Consider the following 17973-nt stretch of genomic DNA (forward strand, 5'->3'; position numbering starts at 1 on the left):
TCAAACAGAGTAGGGGAACTCTGAGAACAATTATGTTATGCCATATGCCTTCCTCAACAAAACGTTTTAAAGAAGATGGTGGGGTAGTGGGGGGGGGAATATGCATTTCATGTGTTGTGTACTTAAATTTAGTGGGAGTCTGAGATTTTTTGTCGCTTTGTAGAAAACTTCACTCCTTTCCTCACTTAGGTTATTCCAGATTAGCTCATGAAACTTCCCTGCATGGAAAAGATAAATGATCAAGGACTCGATGTTCGTAGGATTTTTAAAAATCGGAGAGACTAGCTGTGAACCCCCCACCCTACTTTTTTTAAACAAGTGACGATAGCTACAGTAATGTGACAAGACTGAAGGAGACATATCAAACAAGAAACCTTCAATACAGAAAATACTGTTTAATCCTCTACATACATCAAATCCCACAGTAGCACCAAAAGGTCTTTGTGCTTCATGCTGATCACCTGCGCCTGGATCAGGCCCATGCCAGTGGGGGGGAAGGAATGGTTTATCTTTGCCGATTCAACCAAGAAAGGCATAGGCAAAATATCGAAACATGAAACCACCAAAAGATCCCCCTCTCTCCCCCAAACCATTTTTTTTACATTTATTTTGTACAAATCAATGCAACTTTTTTTTGAAAAGATTGCCAATGTTACAAACATAGAAAGAAAGAAAAACAGCATCACTATAAATCACCCACTTAAATGCATGATCAAGGTGTCACAGTTAAGAAAAAAGACACAATTTACAGGAAAAAATCCTTCTCCTTGTCTTCATTTTCTGTAGGCTGAGGAAGCTAAAAACCACTCCCGCTTAAATTTCTTTTTCCTAAAAATGTTCTTGAATATAAAAATTAGGCTTCTGCTGCTACAACTCCTTCTGGTGCAATGAATTCTTAATGTACAATGTCTTTTAAACAAAGCAAAAACAAGACTAAAAAATAAATAACCCACAGCAGAGTGCACATTTCAATATTCTTTCTTCCACGTTCCAAGGCTTGCAGGTCTTTCAAAGTGCCACTGGAAAAAAAATCATCCCATATATTTATATATTTTAAAATATCCATAAAAGCCCATCTGCAGCAAATATTCCTCTATTTATCTTATAGAAAGTTAATCTCACACCACCTCAGATTGCTGTGTTAGGTGCATGTCCATAAAGGGGTGGGGGTGTCCCCCATTGTTTTGGACTGGGCTCTGTACAAAGGAGCCACCTGGCCAAATACCTTGCCTGGATCTCAACTGTATTTGAACGGCTTGCTATTTCCGAAGAGATGCCTTGAGGGGCAGGGCTCAAACAGCTGCAGTTCATCCCATCTCTCCTCTAATTGGGGTAGGGGTCTCTTGGCCTTGCTGGCACTCCCAGCAGCTTCTTTCTCCTGAAAAAGCCATCATCTTGAAAAAGAAAACTAACACAACCTTCTTCCCTCACACCTCTTTGTTCTGCTGCCAAGTTAGCTGGAAACATGGTGCCTGACCTCCGCCCAACTTCCTCAAAACTCTGCAGAATTGGGCCTTGTTACGGCCCAGTTACCACCACATTATTGGGGACTGGCCTCACCCAACCACTGATCTTAGGAAAAGGCTCCCTTCCTCCCCTCCCAATTCCAGACAAAAGGGGTTGGGGGAATAGGAGAAAAAGCAGGCAAATCTTAATCAGGGACTGAACCCTAATTCTCAAAGAACCAATGCCATATAAGTGATGACGACGACAACAACAACTGAATAAGCAAAATTGCAATTCATCAACCCCCTTTCTTCCAAATAAATGTCCCCAGTATTTTTTCCAAGAGGCCCTTCAGCCTCCAGAATTTCTGATAGACAGTTGCTGAATTAAACCTCCATCTGGTTTAACATCCCCCAATTATACAGACGTAAGGGAAACATTTGAGAGGAGCTCTGCATACTAGAGCAAAACGCAAGCATTCTTACGAGTAAGCAAAGTTAGGTACTGCTCTTTAAAAGGCTATACTCAGGCAGGACGTTAAATGCCTTGGGGGGGGGGGGGAGAAAGCAGGAGAAGTCCGTGGAGGGATCCTATCCCAAGCCCTGTTTCCCTTACCGACTCGAGGGAGTGGTAGTAAAACTGAATGGGAAAACCCTGACATTGAAAGTATTTGTTGGCGGGCTTGGAGGGATGGTGCCCCCAGCCACCCTCATCGCTGTACTAGGACAGGAGAAGAAGATGTGGAAAACCCAACACCTCAAGCATGCTATTGAATGGTCAGACGCAGAGGCTTCCACCACGTCCATCGCAACAACAATCAAAATGAGGTTCTGGAAGGATTCCAACCCAACCAGCTGGGTTTGCAGCCTTACTGCAGGAGGAGCTCCCAGACGGTGTTTAAGGGGAGGTTATTGCTCCTGACTTCTCCGTTTTCTTCCCCTTGGATAAAGCTGCGGCTTGTTTCAGGAGCTCTCGGTTCTTGGCCTGTTGGAGGAAGGAGAAGATCCATGTGTTACTTGAATGGGTTGGGAAGTAGCCCCAGGCTGAGTAACTGCTGCCAATTTACAAACAATCCTCGACTGGAAAAGAATAAAAGAACTTGGGGGGAGGGGAGAGGGGAGAGGAGTTCTGCACTGAGAAAAGCTCAATTCTGCAACCTGAATAAATTATGCAAAGCAATCTATCCTGCAATTCTCCCAGTCATCATGGGGAAGGCACTGATGCAGTCACACAACCATGGATATAAGCAATATGATCCAACATGCACACCCCTGAGAGTGCAACCCTTGGGAAAGGGTTGGAGCTCAGTTGTGAACTACGTTTTATATGCAGGAGGTCCCAAGTTCAATCCCTGTTGCCTCCAGGTAGTGCTGGGAACACCCCCTTTCTGAAACCTTGGAGAGCTGCTGCCAGTCAGAATAAATGATAGGTAAAGGTAAAGGATGCCTGGATGGTTAAGTCCAGTCAAAGGAGGCCGAGGGACCCAGCGTTTGTCTGCAGACAGCTTTCTGGGTGATGTGGCCAGCATGACTAAACCACTTCTAGTGCAAGGGGACACCGTGACGAGTGCCAGAGCACACGGCAGCACCGTTTACCTTCCCGCTGCAGCGGTACCTATTTATCTATTTGCATTTTTTAACTGTGTGCTTTTGAACTGCTATGTTGACAGAACCTGGTACAGAGCAACGGGAGCTCAGCCCATCACAGTAACTGGCAAGCCCAAGGGGCTCTGTGGTTTAGACCACAGCACCCCCTTTGTCCTGGTAAAGGATACCGCTTCTCGGTAAATGATGCCAAGCTAGGAGGCAAGGAGGTGCACCAACTTAGATAGCTTTAAAAGAGGACTAGATGAATTCATGGAGGATAAGGCTATTGATTTCTCCTAGTCATATTGGCTATGTTCTGCCTCCACAGTTGGAGGCAGGAATGCTTCTGAACACAGCTAGAAACCACAAAAGGGGAGAGTGCTCTTGTGAGCTCAGATCCTGCTTGCATGGTTCTGACACAGGCATCTGCTTGGCCACTGTGAGAACAGGATGCTGGACTAGATGGGCTACTGGCTTGATTCAGCAGACTCTTCTTATGTTCTTATGATGCAGCCCTCCGTATCTTTATGTAGGACTCAGAAAGACACCTGTCTGAAAATCTGGAACGCTGCTGCCAATCAGCACAGGCAACAATGAACTAAATGGGCCAAAGGTATTGAATTGTCAGAAATCCAGAGTAGAATATTAGTCGATCTAACAATGCAAAGGTTTGCAGAGCTGGTCACAGTGTTCTCAGCATCCAATCAGTCCTGTGAATGCTAATTAATGGACTAAGTTAAACAAAGTTACCTGCAATTGTTCTGTGACTTCCTTGTGAGTCTTTTCCATTTGGTTCATTTTCACCCTCATCTGGGATTCTTGGTACTGCAGATCAGCCTTCAGTTCAGTTATCTGCAGAACACACACAAGCAAAAGAAATCAAAGCAGTTAAAATTCATTTGCAATTAATATTTGCCATACAATGGGAGATATCCTTGTAGAAATCCAGTATGCTAAATAAGCTGCAGGGCTGCCACCTGGGAACAAGGTGATATGGAGTTTTATTAAATTCCATATATATGAAAATGAAGCAGGAACATAGCTGAGATCCAACAAAATTCTTACAGAAGCCTTTGCCAACCTGGTGCCCTCCAGATGTTTTGGACTACAACTCCTATCAGCTGTTGCTGTGCTGGCTGAGGTTTATGGGAGTTATAGTCCAGAATATCTGGAGGGCACCAGGTTCCTGAAGACTGCCTTATGGCTTAACTTCCAAAATCATGAAACACAACCAGCGCCCAACCATCTTTCAGCTTGGGATCCAAACACCCACAAGAGCACCTCTCCTTACACCATCCTGGCCATGTCTTGAGATCTTCAGAGGAGGCTCTTCTCCATGTTCTGCTGCCAGGATAATTTCAATATGCAGCAGACAGGGAGAGAGTCTTCTATGTGGTGGCACCCCAACTACAGAATGCCCTCCTCCAAACACGACAGGTGGCAATGTGACAATCATTTCAACACTAGCTCAAGACTTATAGAATCTTATTTATCTGTAGCGATACTATGAAAGATCCAGCTCTAGCTTTCCTCACCTTCCTTAGGAAGAAAATTAAGAACAGATTACAATAAAGTGCCCCATTGTCTCACTGAGAGGTGGCTCAAAGGGGACGTTACCTTCTTCTCTTTCTCCAGGATCATCTGATCTTTTTGGTGCAGCATTTTCTTGAGAGTTGCCACTTCCTCTTTCAGCTGGGCTATGATGACAAAGTGGTCAGTGCCAGGAGAGTCCAAGGCAAGGTCTGGAGAAAAGCTATAAAGAGACAGTAAGGGGGAGATCATTAATTACTCACCCCTGGGCTCCAGTTCAGATGGGATGGTAAGCCGTGAACAAGAGAGGTCAGTCCCACAGGCTAACAGGAAAGCCTGCAAAGTCCCTCACGGTCATCTAGTTATCATCATTCAGTGAAATGTATTTGGAGAAACCCTTCCCAACCTTGAGTCACCGGATGTTGCTGACCACAGCCAATGGTAAAGGATGAAAGGAACTGTAGACCAACAACATATGGGGACCCAAGGCTGGAAACGCTGATTTAGAGGCTATGTATGTAGGGTGATCTACAATAATTAAAATAACACATATGTGCAACATTGGATGCAGAATATCTCTGACCCTCCAAAAGTGGCTGAACTCCTACTTCCATCAGCCCAGCAAGTCAGACCAATGGCCAGGGATGATGGGAGTTGTAGTTCAGACACATCTGGAGGGTCTGTGTGGCATGCTTGACCTATTTGTCAAAAGCATGCTGCTCCAACTACATATTTAATTTGTGCCAGGGACATTTTGTGTCCCCCCCCCCTTTTAAAATGACAACATAAACAACCACACCTTCTTCTTTGGTCAATTACCACTGCAAAGGTTTAGCTAATATTTGACGTGTTTCCACACTCTTCACGACAAAGGGGACAACGGCTATGGCTCCAATCCTATGCATGCTTCCTTGAGCGCAAGCACTATTGAATTCAACTTACTTCCAAGCGACTTACTTCCAAGTAAATATGCATAGGTTGATCTGAATTGCATCTAAACGATTATCACTGTATATCCTGCGAAAAGGGAAGAACGCTATGCACCTTCTTGAGCATATCACTCTCTTTGCACAAAATGAACTAATAAGCTGTTCTCCAAAACTTCTGTCTTCCCCCTTGTTTGCAGCTGTATGATATTATCCTTTTCCGTGTGGATTCATATTACCGTATTTTTCGCCCTATAGGACGCACCATCCCATAAGGCGCACCTAGTTTTTTGGGGGGGAAATAAAGGGGAAAAAATTATTTCCCCCCCAGGCGCGGGGCTGGGGCGGGGGAGGCCCGAGCTTCCCCCCTTCCCCAGCCCCCAAACAGGCAGCTCTCTGCAAGCCATGGGAGCCCAGCGCTGGCTCCCGCTGCTTGCGGAGAGGTCCGCGAAGCCTGGACGCGCTGATCTCAGCGTGCGCAGGCTTCGGCATGCAGGCAACTCTCCGCAAGCAGCGGGACCGCTCCCGCTGCTTGCGGAGAGGTCCGCGAAGCCTGGAGAGCGAGAGGGGTCGGTGTGCACCGACCCCTCTCGCTCTCCAGGCTTCAGCGAAAGCCTGCATTCACCCCATCGGACGCACACACATTTCCCCTTCATTTTTGGAGGGGAAAAAGTGCGTCCTATAAGGCGAAAAATACGGTAATTTTTCAGTGCAGCATCAATTTTCTCTGTTTGGAGTTTCTCTGCATTATTTAGCGCACCTGTGCATAACACTGTACAGACCTGTCTTTGTTGAATTTCAGTGCATTGCTGTCAGCCTAGTCCTAAAGCTCAACATCCCAATCGACCTCCCATATTCAATATAGCAGCTTTAAGGCAGGGTGAGAAACACTACTGTGAACACACCACCAAAGAGCAGCTTAGAAAATTTCTGAGCTATGGATCTTCTACACTGTGCAAAATGAGTTCATGTGCTTTGGTATTCTTCATGTTGTAACGTTCAGTGGGCAAAAATGTGGGATGTTAAAGAATGCTGTTTCACATGCAGAGAGAGGGAGGGATAAAACACTAAGGAAAATCAAAAGCCAAGAGGTGGCTATGGCATGAGGTTTTCTAAATACCCTCAACAAGGACATATCTATACCACAAACCTATGTGGCAGCGATGGGAATCCTGTAGCCCTCTAGTTGCTGGGAGACTGCAACTGTACTTGTTTCTGACTACTGGTTCTGCTGTTTGGAGCTGATGGGAGTTGGGAGTCCAACAACCTCAGGAGGGCACCGGGTTCCCCACCTCTGTTCTCCTGGCTTCTCCCAAAGAATCCTGGGAATCCACCCTTGCAGCACTACAGTTCCCAGACTACCAAGCTGCTTTAAATCTGCAGTGAAGACACGAATGGCCAACTGATGGTTTGCAGGCAACAACGTACCTTGATATGTCCTCATCAAACTTTAGTCAGAGTAGTAATATATCCCCAAGTGCATTTGGAGATGCATTCTTTGCCCTTGGAGATAAAGGAGACCAAGATTCCCAGCAGCAGCATGAACATGTTCCCCATGAGGAACACAATCACTGCTTTTTCAGGTTAGGTTTGAAACCCAACATGAACACAACACACCATAAATGCTACTGCATTACTATCCCATGCAAATTTTGGATATGCAAAGAGTCACTGCCACCCGATGTAAATTTATATTTTTTAATATTGTGTTGGAAGCTGCCCAAAGTGGCTGGGGCAACCCAGTCAGATGGGTGGGGTATAAGTAATATATTATTATTATTATTATTATTATTATTATTATTTTAAATCTGTAGAAGGTGGATCTAGACCAAGTCAGGCACACTTATTATTTCCACTTAAGATCAAAACTTACTTATCAAGTTGCATGGATTTCAGCAGGTGTAACTACTGCCTTGGTCCAGATTTAACAACCCATTTAAAGCAACCTAAATATTAATACTAGAGACGAAAAGAACCACACAAATGGAAAGAGAAACCCTATGAAGCAGTGACAGTTCTTGGGGGAGGCAGTAAAGAGAGAGACAGTATTTCAACTCTGTTGACAGCACTTTCATTACAGAAGCCAAAGAACAGAAAAAGAAGTAGCTAAAATGAGAGTGGGAGGGTAAGGTTTTCCAGAAATACCCCATTTTCAGAAACCATTGTTTTATCTACAACCTCTTCTCGAAGGGTCCATTCACAGTCAACTTCTCCTACACACAAGCAAGCACCCTCCATCTGAACTAGGAGCCACACCTACATTAACACGGGGAAGCATTATTGTGAACCAGGCTGTACAAAGGTACAACCACAGCCACTCCCACGACTGCGGAAGTGTCTGCTTGCTGTCTTCAACGTACACAACTCGGCCAGGAATCAAACCACTCAAGAGTAGAAAACTGGGCAGGTGAAGGCCTGGGGAGAGTCCTAAGGGCCAGACAGAGATACCCGCAGGGCCACGTTCACCCCATATGCCCGAGGTTCCTCATTCCTGACCTACATGGAATGCCTGCCTTGCCTATGGTTACCAGGCAAGCAACTCAGTACAAGACTGCACTTATGTAATATTGCTCATTTCCAAATAACTTGAGACCCAGAGTCCTCGAAGGGAGGTCAGGCAAAGCAATCACAGGGCAGACAAGGACTCCCTTGGAACTTCAGGTTTTTTCCCCCTCTCCATACTGACCAGCCTTGATTGAGGCAGGCATAACTGTACAACGCTGCCAAAAATGTCAACCTTCCTAATTACTCTTCAGCTTGAGACACACCATGCAAAATGCAGTCCATCAGCTTCACAACTCACCGACCCACCCTTTGTCAGTCCCAGGCAGGCAGCAAAAACAGGAGGTATAGTAACAGGCTGCCATAAGCTTGGCGGGTTGCAAACAGTGCAAGTTTGCTGTGAAATGAGAAATGGGAGCTGTGGAACCTGGGAGCCTCTAGATAAAGTGTGGGGAACCTTTGGCCCTTCAGATGTTGCTGAACCGAATCAGCCTTGGCCCCTGGTCCAGCAATTTCAAGAGGGCCAGAGGTTCCCCATGCCTGCTCTGGGTGCTGCTGTGCAGTTTTTGCAAAGTTTCCTGCTACACCATCCAGAATATAGCAGGTGACAAGAGCCTAACAGACCCGGCTGAAAGACTAATTCCAGCCAGGTTGCTCACAAATCCCAATTCTTATGGATCACAATAAACCTGTGATTTCTTTATGCTGGTTTCTGCCTGCCCTCCCATGGCAATGAGGAGAAATTGCAGGTCTGTGCTAAAAAACTGCACTCTCTTCCTTAGATAGTCGTTTAGAAATCATAACATATATGCCATGGTCTAGTAGGTTTAGGTGTACAGAATATAGAATGATTATTAGAGCAATAACAATTAAATCAAGCTCACATATACAAGTCTTGATTCTTACTGCTCTAATCACTGAAACTTGATATAGATTCAGTAATACAGTATCTTGTCTTATGAATGGAGAGGAGAAGACACGCAAGGAGGTGAGAGTGCAATAGCTGTGTGTGTCAGCCCCTCAGCTCTGACCTTGGGAGCTACAGATATGATTAAATAACAAATCTGGGATGTAGCTCTCCAAAAGGATAAAGTTCAAAATGCATGCTACTCAGCAGCAGGAAACTGTAGCAAAAACTTCATTCCAGCTGATTATCTTTATATTGTATTATAATCCAATGCTCATCTTTTTTGGCCAAATTACGTTGTAAAAATTAAGGTGTGCGTTAAATTTGATGGCACATTAGACAAGTGATTACGGTACTTTTGAAATTTCTAAATACCATAGCTGGCTTTAACACCTTACCATCTACTCTATTGGAAAGGAGATCCTCATACATTCCTTATAACCAATGTGTCTTGCTTTTGTCAATCAAGCATTGAAACCATTGAGCGTGTATTACTATATTACTCATAAGGACATCTGCTCCTTATATATTTTAACTATTTTAACTGAATTCCCAGGCAGATCTGATAAATTTTACACTTCCCTCCTTTTGTCAGATTCCACTAAAGGCTGTTGGTAGCTTTTTGTACTTTTGCAAGCGTTGGGGTTCTCTCAAGTAACCTCCAGGCTGAATTACTGCAATGTTCTCTATGTGGGGCCGCCCTTGAGGCTGATCCGGAAGCTCCACTTGGTGCAAAATGTGGCAGCTCAACTGTTCACTGGGGCAGGACATGGCCAACACATCACCTCACTCTTGAAAGACTTGCACTTGCTGCCAATTAGCTACTGGGCTAAGTTCAAGGTGCTTGTTTTGATGAATAAAGCCCTACATAGCTTGGGTTCAGGATTCTCTTTATAAATCCAATTGATTACTGAGTTCTCTTGGCGAGGGCCTCCTGCGGATATCATCTTGTCAGGAGGTCTATTTCCTCACAATACAGAAATTGGTTCTTTAGCGTTATGGCACCTCCTTTTTGGAATTCCTTCCTCTTAAATATTAGGCAGGCGCCCACTCGGTTTGTCTGTTCAGGGCCTACTGAAGAACTTCTGTTTTCAACAAGCGTTTTAAGTGGAGACCTTTCCCCGTCTGCATCCACACTGGAGATGTTTTTATTGTTTTACCACCTGTTTGCCACCCTGGGCAACTTTGGGAGGAAGAGGGCAGGATATAAATTCTATAAATACATAAAAAACAAATCCTGCCAGTATCTCCCTCTTGTGTGTGGATAATGTCCCCTTGGCTCTATGAGAACGCACACTAGAATAAGGAGTTCGATATTAGTGTATAGAACAATATTGGCTCCGCACATGGATTTCATGCCTTGATATTTCTAAATGCAGGCATCACAGACAATGAGGGAGTGACAGGAGAGTTGTAACATGGAACTAGACCAGACCTTCAAGCGATGGTGAATAAAGCAATTGCCAACAAATTACCTACACACTTAGAAGTCCTGGCCTACAGTCTGGCTCACGCTCCTGGAATGATATGCTTTAGGAGGAAATCCAAGAGCATGGATTGCTTCCATAAAATGAGACAATTCCGAGGGTTGGGGAGGAAACGGGTGGGGGAGAAAATGATAGGTGATCTCACTTCAGGATGTCAGTGCCTTGAGAAACAGGACAATCATGGGCACCGAGACTCTGTTGGGAAGCAGCCCACTGCACCAACACGGATGGGGCACTCTGGATAGGGGGGCAAAGCATCTCGGGAGAGGAAGGAACGCTGAGAATTAGAGAGGAAAGGGAGGAATGAAAATATGCACATCAAGAGCGTCAATGCTAACTACACCCGCCCCCTCCTCATTCTTTCCAGATTTTAAGTGTCAGGGAAACCCTAACCTACCCTACCATGTCACTTGCTGGGGAAGGGGGGAAAACCAACACATTTTTTTTGCACACAGCAGTCACAAAACAGAAGCTACAGACTTCAGAGATTGGCAGAGGCTTTCCTTCTCCCAAAACAAAGGAAGGGGGTAAAGTGGGTCTCTTTTTAAAAGTATGATCTTGCTTGACAGTAGCTTTCTTTTCTCTAATATATTTCTATTCTGCACTGCCTAATTTAACAGCATAGTCTGGAATCCCAAAACTACACATATAACTATGCAAAAGAAATGCAACCTATCACCAAACGTTTTCCCCATAATGATAAAGTTGGTCCACAAGAGCCCTGCAGCTCCAGAAGAGAAGCTTCACCATTTAAGTCTCTAAGCGCTGAAAAGTTTTCTAATTCTTTTTCTTTTAAAACTAAAAACAGATCAGACCACCCACCCGCACTTCCAAATTTTAAGATGCTCACCTGTCTCCATTGGCTGATATGGCATCAAACTTGGGCTTTTTCTTTGGGATTTCATTCTGAATAGAAGATGTAGATAATGTTTTCTGGCTGCAAAAGGAAACAAAGCAACAAAACACACCGTTAAGAAGTTTGGCAATTCCAAGTCAGTTTTCTGGTTGTTTTCTATAATTGCAGTATGCTCCTTGAAAAAAAGAACTCTTTGTGGATAAAGCAGCAGGGTTTCTTAAACAGAAGTAAACATGAGATGACCTTTAATGCACCTGTTAAAAAAAAGAGGGGGGGCACCCTGACCATACTCAGTGGCTACACATTTTAATACTAGCTATGTGCCAAAGCTGTGGATTTGCTGACTAAAGTAGAAAAAACTACAACACTTGTTATTGAGAGTGGTACATTACACCCTCCTCCCACTTTATCCTCCCAACAACCCAGTGAGGTAACATATGGTGTGTGTGTGTGTGTGTGTGTGTGTGTGTGTGTGTGTGTAAGAGAAAGAGAAAGAAGGCCAGTATCACCAAATGAACCTCAAGACAGAGTAATGATTCAAACCTAGATCACCCTGATCGTATCCAATACACTATCCTGACTCACACACTTCCTTGCCAAGCAGTTTCCAAGACACATTTAAGCAGGGCAATGTGTATGTTGTGATCCCATGTGGCACTGGGTGCAGAATTCATCAAAAAATAAACTTTAAATAGCAGCAGTGCACTACAAAGCCACTAAAGATTTCCACCTTCCCAGTTGCTGCACAGGCTCCTCAACTTGTACAGAAGTACAGAGTAAAGCAGCAAGTTTCCAGTCCTCACAGCTGGGAAGAAATGTGGGCCATGCCTGCTTAAATGTCAAAATAGTTTTTAAATAGACAGGCAAGTGCTGTTTCTCTCCTAATCACCTCCCTGCTCTAAATCCCAAATAAGCCCAAAGGTGGCTTGGGCTTATTATTGTTTTTAAAGCAAGAGGACTGCAATATGTGTTAGCGCATACTTTGGTCATCTGAAAAAGCAAACCACACCAAAAGACGAATACTTCTTATTTACCATAATGCAACAGCCTGCTATTGAGAGCTCCCTTAATAAATGATTTGAGGAACATATCCTAATATTCAAAAACATATTGGTTTACCCTACAGAAGCATTCAAACATACAGTTTTAGCAGCTAGCCCACCGTGGAAGTGCATTAGACACATTTTGGGCCAAAGTGTCATCCTCTCCCCCCAGACAGAGTTCAGGGGAAACAGTTTTTTTTCTTCACTTTGCAGCAGAAGGCAGTTTTGCCATCTCCAGTTAGGGCTGGGAGAAACTGCTGCCTGACACCCTGGAGAGCTGCTGCCAATCAGTGTGGACAATATGGAGCCAGATAGACCAATAGCAGCTTCCAACGTTCCATGTCTTCTCATAGAACCCTTGCATCTTTCCATGCATGTTTGTATACATCCTATCTCAGAGTTCAAAAGGCCACTGAAGGTCTGTAGGATGGCCACAATCCTTTGGCCAGAAAAAGCAAGCCTGCTTTTCTGCTGCATATGCCTCCATATGCCACAGGAGTGCACACAGAGAGTGAAGCTGCCGAGGGAGCTACACTGATAGTGCATTACCTGTTGTAGTGGGTGCCACCGCTGAGTCGGCCATACTGTTCGTTTTCCGGCAGGCTTGTCCGGGAAGAGGTGCTCAAGTGCTTACGTTGCTCTTTGGTCTTCTGCAAGACTCTTTTATAGGAGAGTGTGCAAAGCCAGCAGAGTAGCTTCCCATCCACCTAGGAAGATGAGAAAAGGAACAAAACAGGCAGGATGTTATTACACACTCTCCTAGACAAAAGGAAAAGCACAACAGCCAAAATGGAACTGAGAAGCAGCTCTTCTGAAACAGACCATATTTAGAAACAAAATAGTCACGATCGTTTAAACTTAAGGGTAGCCAATTGGTGCCTTCTAGATATTGCTGGACTACAACTCCCGGTTTTTCTGGGAACTGGCCTTGTTGGCTGGGACTGACAGGAGCTGGTATCTGACATCTGTAAGGCACCATGTATTACTGGTGGGAAAGATACGAGCCAATTCACACAGCAATTTTTCCCCTAAAACCAGTGAATTTAAGTTTCACTCCTTCTCATGCTGGATGCCCGGCCAGATCTCAAGATGTTGGCCACGAACCCATGTGGAATCCATGTCTCACTGAGCAAAGGAGACATCAGGGCAGTGGGCACCTGCAACAGGCAGAAAAACTTCAAGGAAATGCAGTGAGCCAAAGAGGAGGAGGTCCCTCAGTCCCTATTGCGAGGGACTTAATGTTCAGTAGTTGGTTTCGAAGCTTACCCCACCTCCTGGCATGGTCAAAATAATGACAATACCAAAGTCATAATGACGACTCAGTAGGGAACAATCGGATGAGCAAACAGAATCACAGAATCTTAGAGCTGTAAGGGGCGCAAGGGTTATCTAGTCCAACTCCCTGCAAAGCTGGAACATCTGTAGGACATACTTTTAACCGTGTCATGTGTTAAATGACCTTTTGATGCTCAGAATCTACACACAGCAGACAGCTTCTTCGCTTTCCATGCTGAATGTATATAAGCACTCACTTTTTTCCTATCATCTTTTCTGTCGAAGGCACACTGCTGCTTACACTGCTCACACGAATGTGGTGGTCCGTACTTCTTCTCGGAGTTTGTACAACGCTGGCACTTGTTACCAATAAATGCAGCAATTATATTGCAATACTGGCATGGTTTGGGCTGTAAAAAACCAGAAAATTGTAAAGAGATTAATGATGCACTTTAATTATATATGCAATCACCAAGACTTGCTCCAGTGTTCTCAACGTTGCCTCCCTGCTTTCTCTCAACCAAGCAGGATGAGTTTCCAAAAACACACTACATACATTTAACTACCCTAAGCTTGCTGTGACCTTTTCTTCCACTTGCTGGTCCACTGGAAACTGGCCAGAGTTCCACCCACCTCTGCTTTTAAACCACTGTAGCAGGAATGGGGAATTTCCAGCCTGCATGTCAATCTTGTCACACTAGGGAGTCAAATTCTCCCGAATTCTTTTTTTTAAAAAAAAAAAACACCAAACCCAGTTAGTTGATGTCATTGCAGTGCAGGATGATATCACCTGATGGATAGAGTTTGATTTTGCATTGGCTGCCACACCAGTTCCCCTGGCCATAGCAGCAGGATGCAATCCCCTCATCAGCTGACAAGCAGGAGTTAGATCCTGCTCAGTTTAGCTGACATTCAGGGCTGCAAAGCGCAATGCTACCCAATGTGACTATGATGTCAGGTGACTTACACACAGGTAGATGGCTCCACCTGCCTGTCAAATTTGGCCCTCAGGGTGGGAAGATAAGGATCTGGCCCACTGGCAGGAATAGATTTCCCACCTTTTCACTATACTATAGGAATTAAGATAAACTTCCAGTGCGTAAGGAAAGAAGACTGAAACATACCGTCCCATAAAGTTTCACGTTCTGTGCACACTTCTTGCATATTGTGTTGGTTTTGCTAGCAAAACAACAAAAAGATTAAATTAAGATAGGAAAACATGATGTAACATGATCTGCATTTATAGATTATAAAAGAAGTAACTTTGTCGCTTTTTGAATTATATACCATTTATACCTTACATGATACGGTCAATTTGTAACTATTAAGTTCTGGATCCAATTCTAGAATATTTTAATTTAAGAAATAAAAAAATGCATAATATATAAAAATGCAGAAGGACAGAATGATTTGCTCTCTCCTGTTTAAAATAGTAGGGGTTGCTCATGAGTGTTCAACTCAACTGGAGTTGTGCAAAGCTATTTCAAATTGTATTCTACATAGCAATTCTACTTTGCATTAAAAAGGTCCTAAATTAAATCCCTGGCATCTCCAAAAAGGGCATGGGAGAGAACCATGTCTAAAATCCTGGGCAGCTGCTGCCAGTCAGAGCAGACAATACTGGGCTATGTGGACCAATGGTCTGACTCAGCACAAGGCATCTTCCTATGTTTCTATGGTCCAAGCTTGCAATCCCAAGCCTTCCAATCCTTGGAAACAGACTCTGATAGAGTTCATTTCTGAACTGATGTGTGAATTAGTTAGCAAAATAATGCTGAGTATTTTTCACTATTGGATAGAAAGTCAGACTCCCTGACTGATTCAACCTGGCAAAGCACCACTCTTATGCTTAAAACAATAGCTCAAGTGTGTTGGAGAGTCAACAAATGCTGAAAGCACCAGAACAGGCGGTCTTTGTTTTGGAATCAAACAATGAAAAGCCACAATTTAAGATATCGCAAAGAAAGCAGTTCCATTTTCCCCCACCCACCCAGACAACCCAGTGTAAAAAGGCTGAACAAGTATTTACCTCTCTTGCTGGAATTCAGTTCTGCAATAAGTACATTTAACAATGGGGTGTGCAATCCGACATTCCTGAAAGAGAAATATTTTTGAAAGTTATAACATCTAGGGAATTGAATTGAAAGGCAAAAACATACAAAAGGCATTCTGGTTGTCACTAATGTATCATCCCGTAAACTTAAGGAGTGAGATACTGACAAGGAATGGTGAAGAGAGAAATCCCATCATGATGAAAATGAAGGCAGGTACTAGAGCGGTGACTCAAAGTGGCAAACTATCAAACAACAGATTTTTGTATTCTGGCCCAGGAAGCAATTAGACAGGGCTACTGCTTTACACAGCATCCAACTAGAGAAGACGGCCAGTGCAGCAGGCAGGGTCATCTTACAACGTTATCGTCTCCAGAGTCAAAACTCCTCTCTTTATAGTTCATCTGCGTATTTTGTTAGTGGCACAGAAAACTGCAATTCTTCTAAGAAAAACAACATAGTGTCTCTTTAGCAATGAGTATGTTAATAGGTATTCATAAAGAAAATCATGGGTCCTTCACTGTTGCTCTTGATTGTAATCAGTCACTGAAGAGAGACATACTGCAGCAAAGGAACAGTAGTTAGATACCACATTAGATAAGTAGCAGCGTTTAACTATAAGCAAGAGTGCAAAACACAAACAAGAGCAAAATGTCAGTAATTACTTTCAGTATATTTAAACCCAATTATTTTTAAACTTGATTGTAAGTTGCCTGAGAAATGCCCTTTTTAGATGACTTAACAAGTTAATAAAACAACAATTTAATAAAAACAATAACATATTGTGGTTTTCTTTCTTTTTATGTTGTGAACCGCCCTGAGATCTTCGAATGAAGGGTGTTATACAAATTGGGTAACTAATAATAATATTGCCTAGCATGAGACACCAACATCTTTATTCCTGATCTTATTATATGACTCATTTGTCCTGCTATATGGTCTTTAATGTATTTCTTTTATGATTATATTGATTTTATTGTGAAATTGCCTGGGAGCTGTTTGGCTGAAGAATAACTTACGAAACATGCTAACTACATACTGCCACAGGCCACATCTTTCTTAATGAACCCCAATTAGAAGCTAACAGACAAGGCACAAGCATACAAATAATAGCAATAAACAAATACACTCTGACTTCACAAAGGATGTATGCAGGAAATAACTAAGTGGGATTTGTGGGTACACTCACAAACCCAAGAAGTGCCTCCCTACCCAGTTTCCAAACCACCTCCCTAAGCAACAACACCTACTACAATCTATAGGCCAATCCTACCCATGTTTACTCAGAAATAAGGTCCACTACATTTAGTGGGGCTTTCTCTCAGGTAAGAGCCCATAACTGAAGTCTTGGCTTCTTGCTCCATTCCTTTCCCCTTCTATTGTCTTCATCAAAGCACTTCCTGAAGAAGAAGAAGAAACCAGTCCCAGAGTTGGAGTGGTGGTATAACCGCTATATGACACTGGACCGCAGAGACATGACTTTGAATTCCCACCGCTCACCCCAAAGATCCCTGAACAGTCTTGGGCCATACTCTCAAACCTAGCCTACCTCACATGGCTACTGCATGGATATCCAGGAGATTATGCTCCCTATGGCACCTACACCTCCTGTGCAGAAAGTTGCAAGGAATATAAACGCATCCTGATTTAGATCATGATTTCTCTTATTCCCTTCACCCAGCCTTCAAAGATCTTTGAATACGTCATGACTCAGCCATGCTTGTCAGGGATGATGACAGCAACCCTGTGAGGTAGGCCAGTTGATTCCAATATGGAGTGGTGGCCAGTGGGGGGGGGAGAGGGGGGAGGCCGAGTAATGCTGCCCTTCGATTACAGCACGCCTCGGCCACAACAACAACAACAACCCTGTGAGGTAGGCCGGTGTTGTTTTGATTCCAGCATGAACTGGAGGGTCAGGGAGGTGGAGGCAGAGAGAGAGAGAGAGAGAGAGAGAGAGAGAAGGTTAGAGGCCGAGCGAAGCTGTTCTGGCTAAGGTCACCCAAGGAGGCGGCTAAGCTGAGCTCCGACGGGAGAGGAAGAGAAGGGTCGGCGGGTGGGATTCTGGCTCACAGCTCGCGCTCCTAACCGCCACGGCGCCCGCGCCCCCTCAGCCCCCGCCCGTTCCTGGCCCTGACCTTGCAGAGCTGCTGTCCCTGGCTGAGCGCCTCGAACGGGAAGCGCTGGTGGCACTTGGTGCAAGCATAAAGCGCCGCCATCCCGCCGCCCGCACTGACAGGCGCAGCTCTAACCCAACCCGACGTGACGCTCCCGCCTGCCAACAGCACCATTGGTCGAGGGCGGCGCCACTCACCGCTTCGGAGGCGGGGCCTCCGTTCGTACCTGGAGGCTCATTGATTCTCCGGA

At 44.4% G+C, this 17973-nt stretch overlaps 1 protein-coding gene across 2 annotated transcripts; it reads right to left on the bottom strand.

The window, feature by feature from the left end:
* Positions 1–375: 375 nt before the first annotated feature.
* Positions 376–17926, bottom strand: FAM76A (family with sequence similarity 76 member A). Of its 2 annotated transcripts, XM_083627686.1 has the most exons (10): positions 17745–17926; positions 15588–15652; positions 14683–14737; positions 13816–13968; positions 12833–12990; positions 11235–11321; positions 10530–10661; positions 4650–4785; positions 3783–3884; positions 376–2430 (listed from the first exon to the last, which is right to left on the bottom strand). In XM_083627686.1, exons 1-10 carry the CDS (start codon positions 17895–17897, stop codon positions 2344–2346), a joined length of 1128 nt encoding a protein of 375 aa, XP_083483812.1. In that variant the 5' UTR covers positions 17898–17926; the 3' UTR covers positions 376–2343. The 2 variants fall into 2 exon arrangements, with proteins under 2 accessions (XP_083483812.1, XP_083483813.1); XM_083627687.1 differs by lacking the exon at positions 10530–10661 and having other exon boundaries at positions 17745–17918.
* Positions 17927–17973: the final 47 nt, after the last annotated feature.

Source organism: Podarcis filfolensis, assembly GCF_964270895.1.
Source record: "Podarcis filfolensis genome assembly, chromosome: 8".
NCBI lineage: Eukaryota > Metazoa > Chordata > Lepidosauria > Squamata > Lacertidae > Podarcis > Podarcis filfolensis.

Bases quoted from the DNA above. Each gene is read 5' to 3' on its own strand.
- FAM76A (XM_083627686.1), bottom strand. From the start codon at position 17,897: ATGGTGCTGTTGGCAGGCGGGAGCGTCACGTCGGGTTGGGTTAGAGCT. The intron at 11,322-12,832 runs GTAATGCACTAT...TTCCTTTTGCAG, and splicing joins GGTGGCACCCACTACAACAG to CCAGAAAACATTATCTACAT. The intron at 4,786-10,529 runs GTGAGATCACCT...GTCTCTTTATAG, and splicing joins CAAGGCACTGACATCCTGAA to CTTTTCTCCAGACCTTGCCT.